Source organism: Mobula hypostoma, chromosome 9, assembly GCF_963921235.1.
Source record: "Mobula hypostoma chromosome 9, sMobHyp1.1, whole genome shotgun sequence".
In the NCBI taxonomy this organism is placed as follows: Eukaryota; Metazoa; Chordata; class Chondrichthyes; order Myliobatiformes; family Myliobatidae; genus Mobula; species Mobula hypostoma.
This window is the reverse complement of record NC_086105.1, coordinates 75,958,318-75,983,698: the sequence shown is the minus strand read 5'-3', so window position 1 is coordinate 75,983,698 and position 25,381 is coordinate 75,958,318. Positions and strand designations below refer to the sequence as shown.

Genomic DNA, 25,381 nt, shown 5'->3' with positions numbered 1-25,381 from the left:
ACAGCTAAATTATCTTCATGATATGCATCACATTTGCTTTGCTAGCTCAGCCTTTGTACAGTTTGAAAAATCTAAGTGCTACTTAGTACAAGCCAACACCTGCAACTCTCTTACGCCCCTTGGTATCTCATATAAAAATATTGCAAAGAATAGCTAATAATTAAGACAGGCAATATTGAAACAAGTGTTTAAGAGTATAACTTTATTTACAATATGTACAATACAACAAGTGTTTCATTGAAACAAGAGTGTAGCATTGTTCATAATGCACTCTCTTTGCTAACAACCAAAATTCCCCCATTCAAATGGAGGCCTTTCACAGTTAACGGTATAGAAATATACATACAGGATAACCTAGATAATGTCAGGGAAAGCCTTTTTAATTGTGTCAGAAAATACATCAAACAGTAATTAAAAGAATATGCCGAAGTCAGCAGTCATGCTTTGTTAGTTGTCTGTACTGCATGCTTTCACCGGTACAAATAGTGAATTACACAAGTAGTATTAGTACACAAGCTTTGTCTACAAGTGATTGTCTGTGAAACATAAACTTCAGTTGTAGGTCACAGTTCATCCTCATAGTTTGTAAAAATGTTATGAAAAAGCAAATTAAAATTTATAATTGTTCTGCAATTTTGCAAACTGTAATGATTCAAGCTTCCTCTAACAGCAAACTTATAAAATATTATTAATTTTTTATTGATTACCAAAACTTTCATCAAGAATAGACACAAAATGCTGGAGGAACTCAGCAGATCAGCCAGCAGCTATGGAAATGAATAAACTGTTGATGCTTTCGAACCTTCATGAAGACTGATCAAACATCGACTGCTTATTCATTTCCATAAAAGAATGGTATTGTGTGGGTTACTCTGGACTTCCAGCATTTGTAGGATGTCTTGTATTTAAAGTTTGCATTAAAATTAGATATGACTTCATGGTGAACAACTGAGGTTATGTTTGACAGCAACAACCAGTAATCCAGAATGGATGAATGTTCAATCAACTCAGTACAAAGAATGATATTATGCCAGTTCATTTACTGGGTTGACAATGTCACACTGTTTTAGCACTCAAGATTGTGTTATATTGAACAAAATAAACACAAAGCACTGAAACAGTTTTTTTTACTACCAGTAGTTAGCAGAAATTCTTCAAACAGCCACTGCGCAGCTTTCACCTGTGACTTTAAAGAAAGTCCAGTAATTTTCTCAGGGGAACTTAAAAGGAACAATAATACCTCTTAAATATTGACAACATATTTACAGATAATTATGTACATTTATTTACACAATCATAAATACATTAAATTATACTGATTTCCTTCAATTCTATAAATATTCTATGACAAATAGCAAATTAAAAAAATATTTTGCAGTAGGTTGGACTGTCATAGGAAGCACAATATGTAAGTTTTCTTTCAAGTAACCAAATAGGAACAGCAGCAAATAACACTTCAATTCCAGGAGGCAGAAGATTATTAACATTTGGAAGGTAAATACTGACTCTGCATTACTTTTAAAGCAATGTCATGTTTTCCTCTACTGAGTTCTGTCATTGTCATATCTCACTACTTGCTGTCAATTAGATAGCAGCGTTAAAAACAATAGCTGTTCTCTGTAGTGGCAACAGGTGGCAAAGGGGGACAAAGGAAGTGCTTTAGTGGTGTTTTTTTAGCTTCAGCTCTAAGTACCATATTATTCATCACAATCAACTCCCAGCAATTGCTGCTTGACTTCTGTCATGTGATACAGAAGGAATGCAATGTTCCTTTGTTTTCTGCCCATGAATCATCATGAGTGCACTTTGTGAAGAGCCTAATGCCATCACTACAAAGTGCACTATTGATGTTTATTAGCAGAGAAGTAGGCTCTGCAAAACAAAATGCTCTTCTCTCCTGTCTACAATTCACATTCACAGATTGGCCTTCAGGAAGTGGAACAGGTGACAGATGTGAAGAAATGCATCACCACATGGTACAAAACATACCTGAAGTTGTAAAACTACTTCCATCAGCTTAGTAGCTATGAAATGGATTCATGATGCAATATTCTCAATTATTATACATCACTATAAACAACATTATTATACAAGAAAACTTGGTTTCAAATAAATGCTTTAAACATGCTAAATTCTTTGACAAGACACAGTTGCAAGTTAAGTGTTAAATTTCCTAAATCTTCAATAAGCTGTAATTAGGCAGTCATACAATGTTACAATGAAAGAGATACATATTGAAGTTGGGCCCTTTTGCCTGCTGAGTCTATGCTGACCATCTATACAGACACTACATTCCTCCCATTTTCATAATTCTACATCTCACCCATTCACTAGCAACAATCTACAATGACCAACTAACCTTCCAATCTGCACATCCTTAGGAAGTGGGGGGAAACTGGAGCACATGGAGGACATGACCACATGGTCATAGAAAGAACATGCAAACTCCACAGAGGTGGTAATCCCTCCTTATTCCTCTTGTCTGAAAGGTACAGAGTGTCATTTTATACAGTTATACAAGCATGAAACCCACACTTAAATCTCTCCACTATCACCATTTCTTTCTAGATAGCATTGGGATAAGGTAAATCAGAGCTGAATCACTCATCCAGCACCTCAGGTGAAAGCTGGGCTTTTCTAGTTCCACTGGCCTGGGGACGTGAAGAACAGCCAGAAGTCTCAACCGATATCCTATTGAGTTGCACTTACTCCAGTTCTGCATGATTTCTTTATCCAAAGACCTATTATCCAGAACAGACTGAATATTTGAAAAGCCAGGCAAAAAAAAGGAGAATTAGGCCCTTCTGGCCCACCTTGTCCATGCTGACCATGGTACTGTTCTTTTGTAAGGCAAGCTAGACTACCCTAGAATAGAAACTTTCCACTGTGTCTTGTCTGTCTGTCTGCTGTTTTTATCAACATTACATTTTAAACAGTAGTACTTAAAACTCTGAACTAAAAATTCAGGTTGCTGCCTTGAAATTAAATATTCAAGTCTATGTCCATCACACAGTTTTGTTTAAAAATGGTCAAAAAATACTGAATGCTTACGTGCTGTTTTTTAAATCTACTAACATACAGTAAAATCTATGGCCACAGCCTGGGGAATTTAGCTTCAGTATCTACAAGAATCAGTTTTCTAAGGGCTTATAATAGTTTGTTCCAACATTTATGTGGCCTTACAAATACATATTGTACACCAATTAGACCATTCTCTACAAATGGTATCATTACTGTCTGAACCAAAGTTACTCAATAATCAATTCCAATACAAATGGTTTAATTTTTTGGACAACTATTCCTAACTTCTAGGAAGACAGTAAATATGAATGCCTTTCCAACTTCTTAGGAATTTGAAGGCAGAGAAAATAAATATAATTATCATTCTTCTGAAGTGATAATTTAATTGAACATGTAGTTTTCTTCAGTAGCAGTTTAGTGGCCATCACTTGTCGATGCATTATGGGTCCAGTCAAGAACAATAAGTGTCATGCTTCCGAACATAACAAATATACCGCTAATCAGGAATAATAATGCCTGAGAAAGAAGAAAATAGTAGTTAATATGGTACTTCCTTTTACATGTTTTATATAAATGTATACTGCTCCAATTTAGAACCAGTTAAAAAGGGAAAGATATTAAATCACTTCAGTGTGCTTGAATACAATAAGCTTTCTAGCTTTTGAAAATTTCTTTCCATATGTACTTGTGTGGGCACATGGCTAAGGCATTCGACAAGCGACCTGAAGGAAGGTCGTGAGTTCGAGCCCCAGCCAAGGCAACGTGTTGTGTCCTTGAGCAAGGCACTTAACTACACAGTGCCCTGCGACGACACTGGTGCCAAGCTGTATCGGCCCTTGCCCTTCCCTTGGAAAACATCAGTGTCGTGGAGAGGGGAGACTTGCAGCATGGGCAACTGCCGGTCTAACATACAACCTTGCTCAGGCCTGCGCCCTGGAAAGTGAAGACTTCCCAGGTGCAGATCCATGGTCTTGCAAGACTAACGGATGCCTTTACTTATGCACTTGTGAAGTTGGCTTAAGAGATTTAATCTTGGTAGGGAAGTATAAATAGCACTCCACTATGCAGCCTGCCTTAGAACAAAGTGTTATTTTTGCCAATCATTTTTATATATTCTAAGAACTGCTATAAAATCCACTGGACTCTTTGTATATTGAAAAATGTGAGGACACATCATGCATCTAAATTGTTACTGCAGAACTATATATTAACTTTAAAGAGGACCCATCCTTGTCATTAGCTTTGGAGGCTTGCGCATCTCAATGACCAAGAGAGCTATGATGGCTGGAGTCAGGCCTTGTGGTTTTGACTCTTGGTAAGATCACCCATGCCAAACAGGTCAAAGGGTAGAGACCAGACTATGAGTGGTCCACTGGTCCTCCAGGCTGGGGCTCTGGGGCGGGTGCAAGAAGTAAACCTAAACAAACCTACACATCGCTAAATAAAAGCTGAAATGATAGAAGTTTATCCTTATTGTTATTTACTACACTTTAAAATTAGGTTATTAACATACCCCAATCTTCTGTATGGATTTCATCGACTCTTTCTTTACAAGTCTGAGATAAAATGCAGAAGGCAGGATAAAGATTAGCATAGCTGCGGCAGAGGAACCTAGAAGAAGTACGGAAAGGAGAGAAATCATATTGTATCAAGTCCCATCCATTTGCTTAGTGAAGGCATTAAAGGAAACATTATTTTATGCATACACTTACCTATGAACCCAAAGATATCTCGGATGGTTGGAACATAGATAACCAGGATATTAATGGCAATCAGAGTTATAACAGTGATTATAGTGTGACGTATCCAGCTAAACTTTTTGCCAGGGAAAAGTAGCTGCTGAACAGAGGCGCGAATCTATAGGGGAAAAAAAAGGTAATATTACTTCACATTGTTGATGCAACCCCACATTTGTTAAATCAATAACAATTTTATGCCACCAAGAACTGATGGCAGGTTACAATGAAAGACAGCTTTAACAGTAAAAGCATCATGATGATGCAATGTGTTTTCCTTCTCAACATGGGACTTAACAAGGTTTGCCTTTTATCAGACGTGTTATCAGAGCTGATCCTTATGTGACCACACAGAAGATCTCGGAGTTGCAGTAAGTTTGCAAGTAGATTCAGCAAGTAGTTAAGAAGGTAAATGGTATTTTTGGTCTTTATTGGAAAGGGTTTAGAGTTTTGAAGTAAAAATATTGTTAAAATTGTGTAGGGTGGGAGACAGGTCCATGAATGAGAGATTTAAAAAAGGAGCCTTGGCAGGACTTTTGGCTTTTTTCGGCGGGGCAGTCGCAATTCATTAACAAGAACAATTAAAAATAACAGGGACAAGTGGAGTTCCTTTTTTTTTTAAGAGCAGCCATTGTTGGAGTAGACCAGTATTAGATTGGGGAGGTTTTGGTTCATCAGGCTTTGGCAAGAATAGGCTTGAGCGAGGTAAGTATTTGGTGAGTTTCTTCTTCTTCCTCATTCTTAGTGCATAGTTAGAGCAGTGAGAATGACTCTGGGGGTTGTGTTGTACTCCTTGTGTGATATGTGGGAAATCTGGGAGACCTGCATCCTTCCCAGATAACCAGATCTGCACCAGGTGCACCGAGCTGAAGCCCCTCAGAGAATGTGTACTGGAGCTGCAGCTCGATGACCTTCAGCTCACGGAAAACTAAGGAGATTATAGATTGCAGCTACAAGAGATGGTCACCCCTAAGTTGAAGGAGATAGGTAAATGGAAAGGGAAGGGAACTAGGTAGCCAGTAGAGTACATTTGTGGCCATTCCCCTCAATAAGTATATGATGTTGGATGACCTACCTGGGGGTGAGGGAGTAGACACTGCAGTGAGTCTGGTGCTGTGGCTCAGAGGGAAAAAAAAGAGGTGAAGAGGATTGCAGTGATGATAGGAGATTCGATAGTCGGAGGAACAGAGACCAGATTCTGTAGGTGCGATAGAAACACCTGGATGACATATTGCCACCCAGGCCTTCCAGGTGCCAGGGTCAGAGATGTCTCAGATTGGGCTCATGACCTTCCAAAGTGGAAGTGCCTTGGTACATATTTGCACCAATGTCATAGGTAGGATAAGCGAGGAGGTCCTGAAGAGAGAATTCAGGGAGCTAGGTAAAAGCTGAGAAGCAAGACCTCCAGGGTAGTAATCTCTGGATTGCTGTCAGTGCAGGTAAGGACGGGATGATTTGGCTGAGGAACTGGTGCAGGAGTCAGGAGTTCAGATTTCTGGATCAATGGATCCCTTCTGGGAAAGGTATGGCCTGTACAAAAAGGACAGGTGGCAACTGAACCCGAGGGTGTCCAATATCCTTGAGGGCAGGTTTACTAGAGCTGCTGGGGAGGGTTTAAACTAAATTGGCAAGGGGATGGGAACCAGGGTGACAGGGCTGAATGTGATAGTTGGTTTACAAGCAGAGGCAATATGTAGGGAGATTCCTGGCAGGGACAAACTGTTGATAGGGCAAAATTGCAGTCAGTGAGATGAGTTGCAGTGTAAAAGGGGGACAAAATTGAAATGGTGATGAATACAGAACTGAAAGTGTTATAGTTGAATGTTTGTAGGATATGGAATAAGGAAGATAATTTTGTAGCACCCTTACAGATTGGCAGGTATGATGTGGACATCTCTGAGTCGTGGCTGAGAGAAGACCATAGTTGAGAGCTTAACATCCAAGGATACACACTGCTTTGACAGGGCAACCAGGTAGGCAGAGGGGTTGGAGGGGTTCTGCTGATGAAAATTGAAATCAAATCCTTTGAAATACGTGACACAGGATCGGAAGATGTAAAATTCTTCTGCGTAGAGGTAAGAAACTGCAAGAGTTAAAGGACCCTGATGGGAATTATATATAGGCTCCTGACTGCAGCCAGGAAGTGGGATTTAAATTACAATAGGAGACAGAGAAAGCTCGCAATAAGGGCAATGTTATGGTTTCATGGGGGGTTTCAGTACGCAGGCAGGTTGGGAAAATCAGGTTAGTGCTGGATCCCAAAAGAGAGAATTCATAAAATGCCTATGAGATGGCAGAGATGGCTTTATGGCCAAGTTTGCAGATGATACAAAGATAATTAGAGGGGAAGATGGTGTTAAAGAAGCAGGGAAGCTGTAAAGGACTTTGACAGATTAGGAGAATGTGCAAAGAAGTGGCAGATGGAATATAGTGTCAGGAAGGGTATGGTCACACACTTTGGAAGAAGGAATAAAGCCATAGACTATTTTCTAAATGGGAGAAGTATTCAAAAAATTAGAGGTGCAAAGGGACTTGGGAGACCTCATTCAGGACTCCCGAAAGTTTTACTCGCAGGCTCAGTTGGTGGTAAGGAACGCAAATGCAATGTTAGCATTTATTTTAAGAGGACTAGAATATAAAAACAAGAATGTAATACTGAGATTCATAAGGCATTGGTCAGACCACAATGTATTGTAAACAGTTTTAGGTTTCGTATCCAAGAGGGGATGTACTAGCAGTGGAGAGGGTCCAGAGGAAGTTCAAGAGAATAATTCTGAGAATGAAAGGGTTAACATTTAAGCACTGTTTGATGGTTCTGGACCTCTGCTTGCTGGAATTTAGAAGGGGGGGTGCGGGGAATCTCATTGAGACCTATCAAATGTTGAAAGGCCTAGACAGAGTGGATGTTGAGAGTGGGCGGGAATCTAGGACCAAAGGGCACAGCCTCAGAATACAGGAACGTCCATTTACAAACGTAGAATGGAGATAATGAGGAATTTCTTCAGCCAGAGGGTGGCGAATCTGTGGAATTCATTGCCACAGGTGATTCTGGAGGCCAGATCATTGGGTGTAGTTAAGGCAGAGGTTGATAGGTTCTTGATTAGTCAGGATGTGAAAAGTTACAGGTACAAGGCAGGAGAAAGGAAATGAATCAGCCATGATGAAAAGGTGCAGCAGACTTGATGGGCTGAATGTCTTAATTCTGCTTCAGTGTCTTATGGTCTTATGGGTGGTGGTGAGGTCACACCCAGAATACTATGCACAGTTTGTTCCTTTTTCTTGGGAAAAGATACTCAACTTTGGACTCCCTAGGCTAACTCCCAGAATAAGAGGACTTCCTGAAGTCTAAAGAAGCTGAATCTGTATTCTTTGGATACAACTCTTTGGACAATCATTTTATAGTTATATTAAAAACATTTGCCTTTTATTTCAGTGAATGATAGCAATTTGGGAACAAAGCACAGAGTTCACTGACTGGGAACCAAAATAAAGATTCTCTGCAAGAGGTACACCATAAGACATAGGAGCAGAATTAAGCCATTCAGCCCATCGAGTCTGCTCTGCCATTCCATCATGGCTGATCCCAGATCCCACTCAGCCCCATACAGCAGCACATCCTTTGATTCCCTGACTGATCAGGAAACTAGCAACTTCTGTCTTAAATATACCCATGGGCCTGGCCTCCACCGCAGTCTGTGGCAGAGCATCCCATAGACTCACTACTCTCTTAGTAAAAATATTCCTCTTTACGTTTGTTCTAAAAGGTCACCCTTCAATTCTGAGGCTATGCCTTCTAGTTCTGGATACCCCCACCACAGGAAACATTCTCTCCACATCCACCCTATCTTGCCCTTTCAACATTTGGTAAGTTTCAATGAGATACCCATGCATTCTTCTAAGTTCCCATAAGTGCAGGTCCAAAGCTGCCAAATGCTCCTCACATGTTAACCTCTTCATTCCCAGAATCACCCTTGTGAACCTCCTCTGGACCCTCTCCAATGACAACACATCCTTTCTGAGATATGGGGCGCAAAACTGGACACAAGTTTTAACCAGCCTTCAATTTGTACCGGAGGATAAAATCAGATAACAAAGATTTATCTGCATAATTGTTGTATAATTTTAAACTCTAAATCAAACAGGTTTATACATTTTGGATTTACTTAAATGATATGTAATTCATTGTAGTTAGAATAAACTACTGAACAAAAGCAAGAACTAACATATTTACAACTGCACTTAAGTTTTAAAAAAAATAGGATAAATTATTGATAGAGCTTATTTCTTGGTTGTGTGTGTAGCTAATGTTGTATTTTGCTTCTGAAATTTGGATCTGTGCACTTCCCTAAAACTAAATTTCAGAAGCTGCGAGCAACTCATACGAGTGAAAGTCATGTTTCCAGCATATGTAATTGAAGGCCAGTTTCTACTCTGTTATCAATTTCTTCCTATGGAGTGTACTTACTGGAAAAAGAACGACTGGAACTGTGAAAATAACAGCTACAAGAACTGCCAGACGAACAACAAGCAGCAGAGTGTCAAATCGGTGCACTTTCGAGTATGTGTGAAGTAACTCAGGCTCCACTTCACCTGTGGAAGAGAAGATCATAAGGTTTTATTTAAAACTTGATTTTCTTTTTAATTCTACAATGAAAGATAACACCTCAAGCTAAGATTCTAGAAGGTTTCTAATGAGTTTGTTATATTAAATTGAAGTACTTTGCAAATATTCAGAGCAATGCCTGTGCTGAGCTTTCACTGCACTTCCTGTTTTTACTTAATACCAACACTTGTCAGCTTTTTTCACTTCAATTAGTGAAAATTCCCCCAGCTGTCAAAATATTACAAAAATCTTTTGCATCAACCAGAGAAACCAGATTTGTTTGGTTTTAAGGCAGCATCAAATAAAAATATGTCACAGTATGCACTGTCTTGATACTATAATGGTATCAGCCTATGCACCAATCTTTTAATCCATTGCTTTCTGGTTCAGAGGTAAAAGGGCTTGCAACTAGACATAGCTCAAATGGAAAGCAGTGGTGAAACTATAACAGATGCCATTATTAAATTTTATGACTTTCAGACTATCCAAATGTGAAAATTTAATTTTTCTGAAGCTATATCCTGACTCTTCTCACATCAGATACACTTTCCATGATCACACAGCTGAAATGCCTTAAGTGAGAATGGCTACTTAACCTCAATAATACTCTCCTGCCAGGGAAACTTTAGTTGAGCAACTGGTTTAACAGATTAGAGGATAAGGGGAAGATCGTGTTATATAGGACTTACCAAGGAAGGTCATGTAACCAAAAAGTGCAGCCAACAGGTACATAACAAATATAAAAAAGAACGAAACATTGGAAACTCTTTGCATTTTCTTGTGGGATCGGCTAAGAGAGAAAGAAAATATAATTTTGATTAATTCATTCCAGTGTAGTTAACAGTTAACTTGAGCAAGACAAATTTATAAAGAGTCAATTTCAATAACCTATTATCGAGTTTCTGCTTCAAAATATGACACTGAATATTTAATCTAGAAAATCAACAGGAGCATGACATTTCAGACAAATTTTATTGGTGCTTTTGATGAGTGATAGGAGAACAGAATGTTTTTTTCACTCATAGAACCTAGTGTCAGCACCAGGTAATGCACATTTTAATGCAAATAGGGGGAAAGGCCCACCCTAATCTGTCCAATATGCTTTAATAGCAACTGCAACCACTGATAATGTCTTTCCTCCATTCTCATTGGCCTACAGTGTCCAGTTCACCTGCAGACAACTGCAGTCTATGAAATGGATCAGATTTAATGGAGAATTTGTCTACTGAATGAGAAAAGATCCCTTATCCCTGGGGACCCATGGCATGTGCAGTATTAATAAAGGGGTTCTTACTCTTTGAGTTCTTCATAGATGGGAAGTACAGCGGGATGACACACAAAGGCAAATGTCAGAATTGGCACAGCATAGACAGTCTGAAATAGAAAGGAAAATGGAGATCAGTACTTGATATCATAGCAGAATTATTCAAGGCAGGAGCTATCAAAATAAAAATCAGGCATCAGTAATATTTACTTTGTCTCTTGATAGTAAAATCATTGTACTGCGACAAATCACATGACAGGCGTCACCCTCAGGGAGGGGCATCATCCCTCAACCCTCAGGGACAGGGCGTCACCCCTCAACCCTAAGCGCCAGGGCTTCACCCCTCAACCCTCAGGAACAAGGCGTTGCCCTCAACCCTCAGGAACAGGCATCACCCTTCAACCCTCAGTAAGAGTTATCACCCCTCAATCATCTGGAAGGAGGTATAGGCGCCTTAGGACCAACATCACCATGTTCAGGGACAGCTATTATCCCCCAACTATCAGGTTCTTGAACCAGAGAAAATAACTTCACTCACCCTAACACTGAACTGTACACACACCAACAGGTTCAAGAACAGTTATTACCACTCAACTATCAGGAAGGAGGTTCCGGAGCCTCAGGACCCACACCACCAAGTTCAGGAACAGTTAATACCCCTTAACCATCAGTCTCTTGAACCAGAGGGATTGACTTCATTCACCCACAAACTATGGACTCACTTTCAAGGACACTTCATCTCATGTTCTCAATATTTATTGTTATTTATTTTTTTTTATTAATACATATTTTGTATTTGCACAGTTTGTTGTCTTTTGCACACTGGTTGTTGTCTTTCATAGATTCTATTCTGTTTCTTGTATTTACTGTGATTGCCCACAAGAAAATTAATCTCAGGGTTGTATATAGTGACATAGATGTACGTCAATAATAAACTTACTTCATTAACGATGTCATAGATACATAATAAATCCCATAGAAAATAAACTGTTGTCCTTTGTATCAATGTTAAAGTACATTTTTATAATTGACTTATCCTTACCTGCGAATTGAAGACGAAATACCGTGGTTTACAGATGTTTTCATCTGTTGTGTTGTGTGCTAAGCTGGGTTCTGATACATTGGCAACTGCTTCATATGCAGATGTTGCCGTCATCATTATAGTTAAATTCAGAGTTGTGTTCCCTAGCTCCTGGTCCAGAAGGGGCAATGGACAAGGGATCTGAGAGTACTTGTGAATTACCTGCAAGTATTTGGAAAGTGAAAATTAAAATACAGCGAAATAAAAATAAACCACAGCTGAGAAGGTGAGAGTGCTGTTAAATGGTAAACACCTATCCTTGACATCAAAAGATACATTATAATGGACTTTATACATTCTCCTGCCCCTCACAGTCTCAGATGTCAGTTTTAATGTGACCTACACCAGAAAGAGCACAAGCTCAGTGCATGTTTGTGTCAATAGACCTCAAAAATGAACCAGAGGACTACAACAACCAATATTGAGGTTACCTGGGGGAAATAACGTTGAATTTGGCTACCAAATAATTATCAAAGTGTTATGATACTCAATTATGATTTTATTGCTTTAAGTGTTAAAAATCTTATGAGAATGATGCAATTTCCATTGGAAAATAGCTCATTCTTCAAGTTCTCATGGGACCAGTCTACACTTGTTGTAATTGGGTTTAAATCTTGGAACTCTGCAGCTGACAGAGATGGTGTCTCACCAACGAATTCTCAAGGGCAGTTAGGGACAATAATATAATATTAATGGCAATAACACTCTTTGAAATTATAATTCTGTCATTCAATACTTTTATACTATTTTTAGACTTTTCAAACAATACTTACAACTATTAGGAAGAAAAGCATACAGAGAAGGGACAGCCCACTTGTGTAGCCCAAGTAACCTGAAAAATAAGTGAAAAAATTTGTAAGTGACAATAGTAAACTTCAATTATTTTTGAATGGATAATTTAAACAATTAAGTTTGAAGTGTATTCTTCATAAAGGTATTTTCAATTGGTCTTAAAATATAAAAACATTCAAGTAGTCCCTATAACATTACATAGATAGAAAGCAACACACACAAATGCTGTAGGAACTCAGCATGACAGGCAGCATCTATGGAAAAGAGTAAATAATCAACGTTTCAGGCTGAGACCCTTCATCAGAGCTGATAAAAAGTTTCCTGAAAAATCTGATAAATTAAATACATCAGTCCTTAACTTTGTGCAATTTTGTAGCCCAAGTTGTGCGACATTCAATGACAGTCTTGCATCAAAACCAAATTTACAGTATATACACAGAAATATATGCTATGTAAGAAGTGGGTGGATATGACGTGAATTCTGCTGCTCCTAAATCATCTGAGACAACTGTCAGACAGGATCTATGGAGAGGAATAAGCAATTATTACTTTGGGAAGGACACTTCATCAGGACCTGGTGTGGACCAAAGTCCTGGTGAAGGGTCTCAGCTTAAAACATTGACTGTTTATTCCTCCCCATAGATGCTGCCTGACCTGCTGAGTTCCTCCAGCATTTTGTGTGTTGCCCTGGATTTCCAGCATCTGCAGAATCTTTTCTCTTTATGATAACTAAGTACTGCATATCACAACATGTTGAAGTAAAAGGAAAACTATGCCTTTGGTATATAAAAACTGTAAGTTTGATGTGAAGATCAAGCTTTGATATTCCTAGGCAAATGACTCACACAAAACCAAACTGGTTACTTCTAAGCTGAATAGGTGATGCCTATATGAAGTGCTAGATTTATACAAGTATAGTCTTATTGCCATCTTCTTTCAGTGTAAACAGCTTACCTAAATTCTTCAGCAGGGAGAAAGGAAGAATTATAATTATAGACACCATAAGGACCAAGTAGTCACCATTCAGATACCAATGCCTGAAAAGGAAAAACAATTATTAGTTTTATTTTGAACATTATGACTGAGAATTCTTCACCTTAGTATTGAACATCTCGATTACAGATATGGTACGATGAATTGTGAATTATTGACCGCTTAGTCGATTTTGCAATTTAAATTTCATGTTACCACCCAGCTGTCATTAGATTTCTCTAATTTCCACAAAAGCAAAAACATCAAAAACATGGAACCAGTTCTAAGCAGATTGTAGGTTTACACCAAACAAACTCACATGATACTAGATAAAACCCATCCAAAACATTTATTAACACATGACACCTGAGACCAACTCCAACAAACTGGTAAAACAAGTTGTAACCAGGTACACATGTACACCTGCTCATTAATGCAATTATCTAATCAGCCAATCATGTGGCAGCAACTCCATGCATAAAGGTATGCAGACATGGTCAAGGGGTTCAGTTGTTGTTCAGAGCAAACATCAGAATAGGGGAGAAAAAATGTCACCCAAGTGACTTTGACCTTGTTAGTGCAAGAGGTAGTGGTTCGAGTACCTCAGGAACTGAACTGCTGATCCCCTGGGATTTTCATGCTCAAGTCTCTAGAGTTTACAGAGAATGGCGCAAAAAACAAAAACATAGGGAGTGGCAGTTCCATGAGCAAAAACACCTTGTTAATGAGAGAGTCAGAGAGGAATGGCCAGACTGGTTCAAGCTGAGAGGAACGTGACAGTCGTTTAACTGATTCAAGTTAACTGGTTCATTACCAGTGGTGAAGGGCACTTGTCATTGGTGGCATTGCCACAAGTAGTGGTCACAAAATATCCATAGGTCTGCTTGAGGCCTTCCATGTTTGTTTATCTGTGCAACATATTAATTATTGTATAGAGAATTACACTGTCCAGTATGTTATTTTTAATATATTATCAATTACTGCTATTGTCCATATATGTATAATTGTACACTAATCCTTCCACTGAAATTATTTAAAAAGTGGAAATGTATGTATTCTGATTTTAATTTTAAATTATTTTGCCTCTGTGTGATATGACGATGCAGGTTCTCATATAAAGTACAGAATTCCTAAAGTGAGACAAGCATTTTATTCTATTGAGGCAAGTCATATATTTTTAAAAGATTATCAAATATATTTTATTTGATTTGAGGGAATTTATATTCATGTGTGCTTGTTTGCTGAGGTTTTGTGTCAACACACTAGGTAATCATTGTACATCAAATAACTCAGAAATAAAATGTATTTATAGAATTCAGTCACCTCATATAGTGAATATTGGGAGTGGTGGGGAGTTGGGCAGATTTGGTCATATTATGATAATAGGAAAAATTAAATGTAAGTTTTCAATGTCATTTTTTACTGTTTGACAGTTTTGCCAAATGATTACACATATTTACTGAAAATTAAACACTTCTACTCTTAATTTTTATTTTCAGAATTAATTAGATAATGCCACATAAAAAAAAAACTGGAAACTCGCTGTGGAAAGTGCCTTTTCCAATCACTCATGTACTTCTCAATGATGCAACCCTATATTGCTTACAACCATTATTGCACGTTTCCCATTGCTGTCTGCATTGTGAAATGACTTCCAGTTTGATGATACAAAGTATGGATTTTACAATCTGTGTAATAACCTAATGGTTCCAACTGATCATTACTTTTGTTCTTCTCCTGGTACTTGCACGGCATTTGATGGTGATTAGAAACCAGTTTCAGTGCAAAAGGCTCAAAATGACATTGGGAATTTGTGCAAACAGGGTAGGCACTTGTCTATGCCCTTAGCCAATCAGATTGAAGAATTGTTGCCAAATAACACAGAATATGAACCACAAACACCAGCTTGAATGTTTAAATTAATGACACATCATTCAAATGCTCAAACAAAAGATAAAAGCTGGGATTAAGAGATATACCAGGCAGGTAAACAAAATTTATAATTACCAAGAATAATTCTAATCTAAGGGAAAATACCTCCCTACGGATTAGAGTAAATTTTCAGTGCCAGTATGTAACTAATACAACTTAATATAGCTGAAAATCTGTGTGTACTGGAATGGACAAGTTGTAACATTTTCAGGAGTATCTTTTATGAAAGGATACTAGCTTTATGTCACCATGCAGAGGTTGTAGATCAGATACTGTAACAGATCAATTTCTGGAACAGCAAAGCAACTGGGTAGCAACTTCCAGGTTCAGTGTTTAACACAGCCTGTATGGTCTTCTGATATTGCTTCACAATTACACTTTAAAATAATGGATTCCATCGCTACTTTTACCTGAATTTCACATGGCCATCTCCACCTCAGATTCCTTTCTCATTACTGATAATTTACTTGGGACAATTTACCTATCAGGATGTGGGACAAAATCATTAAATGACCTCATTGGGAATATTATGAAAACTTCACAGCTGAAGTGTAAATGCGTTTGCTCAATCTGCAGTGGCTGTCCACTACACAGAATGATTTCAGTGCTGTTTTGATATGTCAGGCATACAGACACACTGTCCTCTCCCACTTCCTGCAACAAGATCAAAACAATGTGTGTGGCATTGCACATGCAAAATATCACATGAAAACAAACAAGCTATGGCCTCCTACTATCCCACTTGTGTGTTTAGGCTGACTAGTAGCTTTCCATGGAAACTAACCATTGAGTGACATTGCAGCTGGAAATCCTCAAATACATTAAAATTAGCCTGCACAAAACACGAGTTTTATAAGATATGAAATGGGACTTTGCTGGAAAAACTCAGTGCTTCAGCAACATTCGAATGGATTGATGTGCTTAGAATAGTGATCTCCAGCAGAATACAAGGCATCAAGAACATAATTATCTTTAGTGAAATGTAACATTGTACTTTGACCTGCAACTTTTAGAAAGACAGTTTCTGCAAAGGATTTTGAACATCCTTAAATACAACCAGACTCATAAACAGTTCCTTTCCCCAAGTAGTAAGGCTGATCAGCATCTCCACCCACTAACCCACTCCTCCACACCAACAACCACCACTACTACTTAACAATTAACAGAGTAACAATTATTTTGCACTCCTTTACACTACTGAAAATGGCATTAATCAAACTTGAGCCTTTGCGTACTAATCCAAACCTGTGCATTTTTCTGTCATTATGTGTCATGCAGGAGTTTTAACTGCAGTGAGAATCATCACTGAGGGATTTACTGAAAAGGTCTCTGGAAAAATTTTGAAATGTTCTGGTGCATATTTTAACACAGTGTGCCTAAAACTAAGCTTGCAATTCAACATACCCAGTTTTTTCCTCAAGTCCGAGGAAAGCTTGAATGACAATTGGTAGCTCATATTTCACTATGTAGAGGTAGCTTGATGTAGCTGTAGTAAGAAACAGGGCAAAAAAAGAGTAATAAGAAATAAAACTAACTTAGACTCTCTACACTTCAATGCTTCATTTAAAAGTCTTCAGATTAAAACAAGAAGACCTTAAAGGTGAAATTATTTTTAAATGCAAGAATACTTTACAGAACTTCTGGAACCTTACCTCCAAAGTTCTGCATTGTGATTGACAATGATGCTGCCAATTTACCAGGCAACCCAAATGCTTTCAGACCGAGCTGCTCATAGACCAGTGAACCTAGAACAAAAAGAAAAGTTTAATAATCAGAAACACTAATACGTTTAATTCCAATCAATAGATTCATGTTCTTAAACAAATAAGCTTATTAATTACCTCCTTCTTTTGAAGTTTTCAGTAAGAGGTGTATAGAGTACAGTGAGAAGACTGATACAGCACTCAAAAGGATACTGGAAAATAGAAAAGTGGTAACATTGCTCTTACATGATGCTTTAGAAGGAATCATACATTTTTCAATAATATTTGAACTATAATTTACATTTACATCTGAGTACCTCACTGCAACATTAACAAATTAAGCCTTTGGTTGTAAGAAACTAAAGTGAGTGTGAAGTGTTACCTTTTCACTTTAAAACAAATTAGCTAGCTGGCATAAAAGTTTAGAATTAATTTAGAAGGTTAAATGTATGGGTTGAAAACAAGTTTTGCAAGCTACCTTTTCTCTAAATTATTAGAATGCCATTGACACTGGGATTGCTTTTAGAGTGGAATTTACTTTGTAAGAAATAGCAGATTTCAGCAGATTGTCCCCCATTTGAAACTGTTGGTTATTTGTAACATTCTGAAGTGATCTTTATGTTTGATTTTAATTATTGCACCATAATGGACGTCCAATGAATTTCAGGACACACTGAATTTTCACAGCCTTCTTTCTCAACTTCAAAAGATACTTCCTTCACAATTCTTTCCTTGTCTCTAATGCTTAAACAATGCAAGATCAGTTCCTCAGAGCAGTTTCTAACTTAACTCATGCACAGTAAGTATGTATTTTTGGAAATAGCATGCCCAGTAACCCCACTATGTCTTTATCCAATGTTATATTGAAATTTCATTCTTTCCTGTTGGTATGGCAACAAAATAACTCATACCAAGATTATTCAGATGTTTTGTAGGAATAACATTTCAGCAAATGATCATTATTACAACCACTCATTATGTTATCAAACCATTGCAAAAATGCATACTAACTGCCCATTTCCCTCACTGACAAATGATTCCATTTTAAGTCTACATTAACATTCTCTGCTGTTACCCTGGAATAAACAATAGAACTGTACAACTCTGCATTATTAAATGTAAAGAAAACCTTAGATGTACAAGGTAAAAAACATCTGTAAATTAATTTACCATACATCATTAATTTATCCTTTTGTTTTATTTTTATCCTCCTATTATAAGGGCAGCACTTTTCTTGAATTTGTTGTACAAAGCTAATGTTACAATCAATCAGTACACTGACATAGCAACTTCCTTAATAGTTTCTAAACTTTCTTTAATTGAACTCAGATGTACATCATTCTCACAAGAAACCAGTTCCCCTCACTGATGACTCACTGTATCAACATCTTTGTCACTACGGGAGAGACAATCCTATCCATTCAGTTAATTACATGATTATTTGCTTTCAAATGGAAGTTTAGGAGTGCCCTTATTTTTTTCTCTTGAGTCATCAAAGAAATACAGCCTTTCTTAAACAAGGAGCTGCCTCGACAAATATTTAAAATACCATACCTCAATTGTGAATTGGTCAATAATATCTCATTAGTAAGAGGTATACAAATTAGATTTGGAAAGACATCAGGCAAATCACATAGGCCATTATGCTGGCTGTTCTGTGTCAGATGATAAACCCATGTTTACAGTAGTGTCTCCTGCATGACCGTTGGACATTGTATGAATCTAAACTCCTTAAGCTTAAAGACTGAATCCAACTGGTTGCCACAAAATCCTTTGTTTGTAAACATCCCTTTAACTCCCTCCCACACTAGGAGAACATTACAAGGCCTCTCTCAGCATACAAAGCACTATTATTGAAGGTCATCTTCACCAGTGACTGTGTTGTACAGGAGAAAGCTATTCCCAAAATGACTCATCTTTAAAAGATTGGATAAGCAATCCAAATGGAACTATCCCATGATCACTCCCCCATTCTTCACAAAATATACAGAGCCAGACTAAACTGAACTGTCCCATGATCACTCAGCCTATTCTTCAAATATTTGCACACGTAGCTTACCTATTACTGTTAAGGTGCCAGTTTGGATAAAATAATAAGATTTAAGTTACCCAGAGAGATCAGAGTCGAAGAATGAAGAAAATTTATCTCTTAACTTTCTAATTTACTAAGATTAAATATTCATTTTTTACATTCATTTGTAGCCCTAATTAAATTGTTACTTCACTGTTTCCAAATATTTATCAGCTGTTTTATACCCAGCTACCAACGATTAATTCCATCCTAGGATATACTTAACTCCCATATTTGGTGTTGCTGGTGAGATTATCTGCAGTAATGGGATGTGCATATTAAAAGTGCAGAATTATTTTCGAAAAAATGTTCAGTTTAGAATCGTGCCATAGCTCCTCCCTCCTTGGCACATGATTAAACAGTGGGGAAGTCGTATAGCAAAGGACCGCATTGGTTTCTACTGCAGTCAGTGCTGCACTGCAGTGTCAGCAGGTTAGCAACTGCATTTACAAAGCATGTGCTGTTTGTTTTGCCACCTTCCAAACACTTACACAAAAAGTACAATGCCAGTGTTAGCCATGGCATATGCCAGTCCAAGAATACCACTGCCCATGATAGCATTGCTGAGGTTAAATGCAGATATTCCAAACGAGGTACTGCCAGTGCTCTGGAAAGAGAGAGCGAGAGAGAGAGAGAGAATAATAAACATATTTAGAATGTCACGGCTACGGCAGCACATTCCAAATGGGGACAATAAACAGCATAAGAGTATAGAGTACTCACATATTCTTCAAATTTCTTTTTCCCATAGTATACATTTGGCAGAAAATTCTGGCTTTCTGGATCATTATCGACATATTGACTGGAAAAGTAAAACAAAATGGTGGTATTATACAAAGCTGGATTCCTGGTATAGTGTTCCACACCAAATGCAAATCATTAATTTTTAATGGCTCAGATCACGAGCTGAGAGTTTGAATTATTCATTAAACCACGTGATGCGCTATAATGCAGTAAGAACATTTCTATTAATTAGATCATTTTATTCAGTTAAACGAATATTTCGCATGATCAGAAATCGGCAGATATCCCTTACCTATTGATGGGTATCTTTTTAGTGGGAGGATAGTCATTACTGTTAGTGCTGCTAGTGTCGTCATCAGGGGTAATGTTAAATCTGTTCATCTCCGTTATCGTCATGGTTAGACCGTTTTAGTGAAACACTTCCAATTTTAACTTTGTTCCTTTTCTGGTGCAGCCAGCCAGTAATGTATATGTTTCAGGTGCTTTCGGCCAGTGACCCGCCTTTTCTCTCAGCTTTGTCCGGGCGGTCCTTGGGGAAATAGTGAAATGTCAATAACGTTGCAATATCCGACTTAGTAGTCTCTCTTCACGTGGCCTGCAGTGGGTATCAACTACCCACTGATGCCAGATGGAAAAATACTGAAGAGCGGCAATGAGCCATTGTCTGACTCCATTCAAACCAGACAGAGTAGCCCGCATTAAACATTAAAATATACTATTCTACACATTACTGTTAATTTCTAAAGTGAGGGGAAGGGGGGAATGACTAATCATTGTGACCAAAAACACTTCGCCTCTCCCTCTGCCGTGTCCCATTCATCTCGTCAGGGGAAGGCTGAGATAACAACACGAATTTCTCTACATGGCTGATTAAAGCTCTAGCTTTATTTTAGACAACGGATTGATAGACTGATGTAAAATCGAACTATGTGCTCATACATTATGTACGAAATGCAAATATCGCAATTAAAAACGATCTGATCGGTGAAAGGAAATTCTAATTTCAGGATAATGCATTGGCGGCATTGAGCCAGTTGCATCATCCTCCTCAGCCGGATATCGCAATACACGCCATAGACAATACTCTGAATAAAATGCAATACAAATTAAGTATCTACATGAACGGTTGGAAAATGTACCAAATCATTTCTACAATAAAAGGAAAAAAAGGGTTACATAGGTAGTTTGAAGCTATCGCTTACCTCTTCCAATACGACAGTCTCCGGACGCGGTTTACTCCTGCTCTTCCGTTGTAATTCAGGCCGACGTTTAAAAAAACAGATCGTTATTTACATCCAAAAATGTCGAGTGTAAGAGAGTGCAGAATTCAGTAGAGGTCGATATATTTCAAGCGGCTTGTCCTGTGAAGACTATCTCTAAGGGAGCCTCTTTGAATATTAGTTCAACTGAAATATACAAACACACACACATATATATATATATATATTATAGAGAAATATTTTTACTAAACAGATTATATCCCAGTCATTCACAGGATGACTCGACCCTCTCCTGTGTGTATGTCAACTCAATGTAATGGGTGTTTCCGACTTCCCACTAATAAAGAGTGTTTGGAATTGCATCAGAAAAGGGGAGGAGCCTTCTAAACCCCGGCAGAGTGGGAACTGCCACTGCCCCTTCCCCGTTGTGGTGGAAAATATTGTATCTAATTTCAATGTTTGTAAACAAATCCGTCCAATATTTTGTATATTGAATGTGATAGATATATGTTGCAACTAGAAAGATATACGTTCGAAGATAAAATTTAGGTAATTATTCCACATCACTTCTTAAATCAGAATCCCTTAAGCTAATGTCTGATGCAAGCTGTGTTTCAGGGTTTTCCGTGATCAGAGTTTCATCTGAATGCAAGGTCATTTGAGTTATTGAAGAGACAGTTTTTGTTAGTGTTACAACGGATTTTTTTTTTGGTGTCTTTACTATATACCCTTACAGAGATTACGTACTTAGTGTACGGAAATTGACGTTTAATCTTCAACGGATGGGACCGCAAACCAGGGACTAGGGAGGTTCATCACCAAACATCGAACATTAGATCTGGACGCGGGCAAATCTTTACTTGGAAGAGATGATGCAAATTACACAAAGTCGGCATGGAGCTTGTACTCGAGCAGAAAAGGGTTTTTTTCTTTAAAAAACACCCGTAGCCAGCGAGCAACGGCGTTCAACTGCCTGAAATTCATATCAATTTGTAACAGAGGGGTGAAGAAACTGCTCGTTACTTGATAAAACAACATTTCTAGTGTAACATTGAAACTAGAAACATTTCTATCACAAGCGTCACATTTCGTTTTGATGCGCAGATTTTGAATTAGAATTAATTTTGTTTTGCTTGGGAGAAATGGGATCGAATTTTAAAGTTTTTATATAAATTTATCTGCTACCAGAAATATGCATTCCTGCAATGTAAGTCAGCACACAAAAAAAACCGCCGGAATCATTTCCTCCGAACAACTAATGCGTCATCGCGTTGCCTTGGTATCCGTTCTGCCGGTTCTTGTCACACCCTGAGCCAGACTCCAGCGGAAGGTGTGTACATTTATGTATGTGGGTGTGTGTCATCTTACGTACATAATGCTGTGTAACCGGGTGTTAAACAAAAGCGACTGCAGTTGTTAGAATCTGAGAGAGAAAAAAAAACAGAAAGCTGGAAGAACTCAGCAGGTACGACAGGAAAAAGTGGAAGTGGAGACACTGAATTAGCATTAGACCTTAAAACATAGGAGCAGAATTAGGCCATTTGGCCCATTGAGCCTGCTCCACCATTCAATCACGGCTGATCCTTTTTTCAGACATCCCACCCTGTAAAAACTCATTTCCGGGAGGTATCACCACTATTTCAGGGAGGTAGCACCCCCGCTCCCGCAACCCCATATCCCCCCGCCCCCAGCCCCGGTCGACCTCCAAGGGTGCATGTATACAGGACATTTGATTATGAAAGAACACAACAATTTATTGGATCACATATTAAAACTATTTACACACACACACACACACACACATATATATATATATATATATATTCCTTGTGGAGTATTTTGTTGGCAGTCTCAATGCTAATAGCTAAATGCTAATGCAAATAGCTTTTCTATTTCTTTTGCAAACTTTCCTTGTTCTGTGATGTGGCTAGCTTGGCAGATTTGAGCATTTTGCCAGAAGTCTCAACCTCAGAGCAGTCTGTGTTAATGAATTTGTTAATTTTGCAAGGCAGCAGATTCGCAAGTGTTTTGTGAGACAGCTGACTTCTGAATTCTGTCTTAATGTGACACACCATGCTGAATGCCCTTTCTACATCGCAATTAGAATTTGGCTGCACCACAAGCAGCTTCATCAACTGGCAGAGCTCTTTAAATCTCAACTACCCTGTGCTTACAGATTTTATTTTGGACAGCTTCCCCGAGAACACATCAACTGGCAAACTTTTGTAGTTTGGCAGCAGTCCTTCAAGGTTAGTTGAGACATAATCCAGAACTTCCTAGTGGAGCTGTTCTCTTGCATCTGCCTTGATCACATTTGGAAATCTCTCTGCCAAAGTCAAATCTGCTCTGGATTCACCTCATCTTGGCTCTCTGCATTGACCACTGACAGATCTTTCAAGATTTGGTCTCTCATTGGGAACTTCTCCAAGATTTTTTGAAAGCACCTGACATAGAATGCTCTGGCATCTTTGAAGAACTGCTGTGTCTTGTAAGGGGGGATCTCTTGTGCTTCCTCGTTTAGCAACTGTCTCCTTTCCAGGTACCCAGTAAAAAGCTTTTCATCTGGGCGGTGAATTTCAGGGTTGCTCACATCTATCTCCTGAATGTTCTGTTCTCTCAATATCTTTCACTTAATAAATCTGCTTGCTGTGTCATGCAGGAGCTCTTCTACACTCTGATCCAACTTGAAGAGGATAGGTACCTTGTTTTGAAAAACAAATTGAATTTGTCAAAACATTGTGTGACATTATGGAGAAAGCATGTGTGTATTTTCATTTGGGGGCCTTTCAGCCTCTTCTGAATATGAGATGACTTCTGATTCTCACTCTTTGACTCAGAATATGAAATAAAGGCTGGCCATTGGTGGAGCAGATGGTCCAAATGTTTTCCTAAAGAAAGACAGCGTGTAGGACAATGCTTTTGTACTCTCTGCTGGGCAACATTGCAGAACTCTTGAAACTGTTTTAGGTCTTCTCTTCGTTTGGAAATTTTCTCAAAGTAGTAGTAGATGTCAATGAGCAGTTCTTCAGGTGACATTGAGAACTCCTTAGCAGCAGTTTTGCCACAAATGTTGACCAGGTGACTTGGACAGCCAACGCTGTAAATATGAGGGGCCTGTGCTTTCACTCTTGATAGGGCAGAGTTGTTTTTGCCAATCATCACATTGCAGTTGTCACTGCTAAATCCTACACAATTAGACCATTCAAGGCCTTTGTCATGCGTGGATGATGCAATGCAGTTGAATATGTTTTCAGTTTTGGCATCATTGCATGTCTACAAATCCATCTGTTACCTAATCCTGCATTTCATTCTAGTACCTGGCTAAAATGCCACATGATATCATTGCTTTCATCAACCAAAATACTGTATGGCCTTTTTTCTGTCTGGATGAACTCGTACAGATCCTCTGGACATTGAGATTCCAGTGCCATGTTCACAATTGCTGCTGTCTTGGTTGATGAGCAGGCATAGTTTTTTGCTGTTTCTGTACTTATATTGTCAATAGACAATAGGTGCAGGAGTAGGCCATTTGGCCCTTCCAGCCAGCACCGCCATTCACTGTGACCATGGCTGATCATCCGCAATCAGTATCCAGTTCCTGCCTTCTCCCCATATCCCTTGACTCCACTATCATTATCATGGAGTAGTTTTTTTTATTCTATTACAACTTTAAGCATGTCTACAGGGAGTTTGGCCTCATCACGTAGGACATCAATAGAGTAGCTTCTTAGCAGCTGGCCAGCTAGTTTAAATAATGTTAGCTATGCTGATGAACGAATGACACCTGTTAAACTCACCTCAACATGTCTTTTACAGTCATCTGGGCAATAGAAAAGTCACTATTGCAAACAGTGTGCTGAGCAGCACTGTCATTATTTTTGACCCCTATTAGGCAGGGGTACACTTTAGTGTAGTCTGGGGTGAAGTGTGTTTTATATATTTTTTTGAAACACTCTGCCATGGCGGTGCAGGACACAAAACTGAACTGATGGAGAGACAGAGGTCTACTGTAAAGTCTGCCCACAGAGAAAACTGATAGGTCTACTTAGCACAAAGAGAGACCAATCAGGTTGCTCGCTTTTGCTCCCGCTCTCGATTTCACTCCCGCTCCCGCTCTCGCTCTCCCTCTCAAAACAATCAATTTCTGGGATAGTGTATATAATTTGTGGGTGTCAGGGAGCTACCATCAATATGCGGGAGACTCCCGGAACTTCCGGGAGAGGAGGGATGTCTGTTTTTTCC

The 25,381-nt window shown here is 38.5% G+C and overlaps 1 protein-coding gene across 1 annotated transcript; it reads right to left on the bottom strand.

Moving 5' to 3' along the window:
* Positions 1-187: 187 nt before the first annotated feature.
* On the bottom strand, positions 188-21,446 carry slc38a2 (solute carrier family 38 member 2). The gene is made up of 16 exons (XM_063058500.1): positions 21,122-21,446; positions 20,212-20,448; positions 19,899-19,977; positions 19,667-19,782; positions 17,243-17,316; positions 17,054-17,146; positions 16,806-16,887; positions 13,452-13,534; positions 12,479-12,537; positions 11,667-11,867; positions 10,655-10,734; positions 10,050-10,150; positions 9,223-9,347; positions 4,734-4,878; positions 4,535-4,632; positions 188-3,537 (listed from the first exon to the last, which is right to left on the bottom strand). Exons 2-16 carry the CDS (start codon positions 20,313-20,315, stop codon positions 3,436-3,438), a joined length of 1,542 nt encoding a protein of 513 aa, XP_062914570.1. The 5' UTR covers positions 20,316-20,448; positions 21,122-21,446; the 3' UTR covers positions 188-3,435.
* Positions 21,447-25,381: the final 3,935 nt, after the last annotated feature.

Bases quoted from the DNA above. Each gene is read 5' to 3' on its own strand.
- slc38a2 (XM_063058500.1), bottom strand. From the start codon at position 20,315: ATGACGATAACGGAGATGAACAGATTTAACATTACCCCTGATGACGAC. The intron at 19,783-19,898 runs GTGAGTACTCTA...CTCTCTTTCCAG, and splicing joins AAAAGAAATTTGAAGAATAT to AGCACTGGCAGTACCTCGTT. The intron at 4,633-4,733 runs GTAAGTGTATGC...TACTTCTTCTAG, and splicing joins AGATATCTTTGGGTTCATAG to GTTCCTCTGCCGCAGCTATG.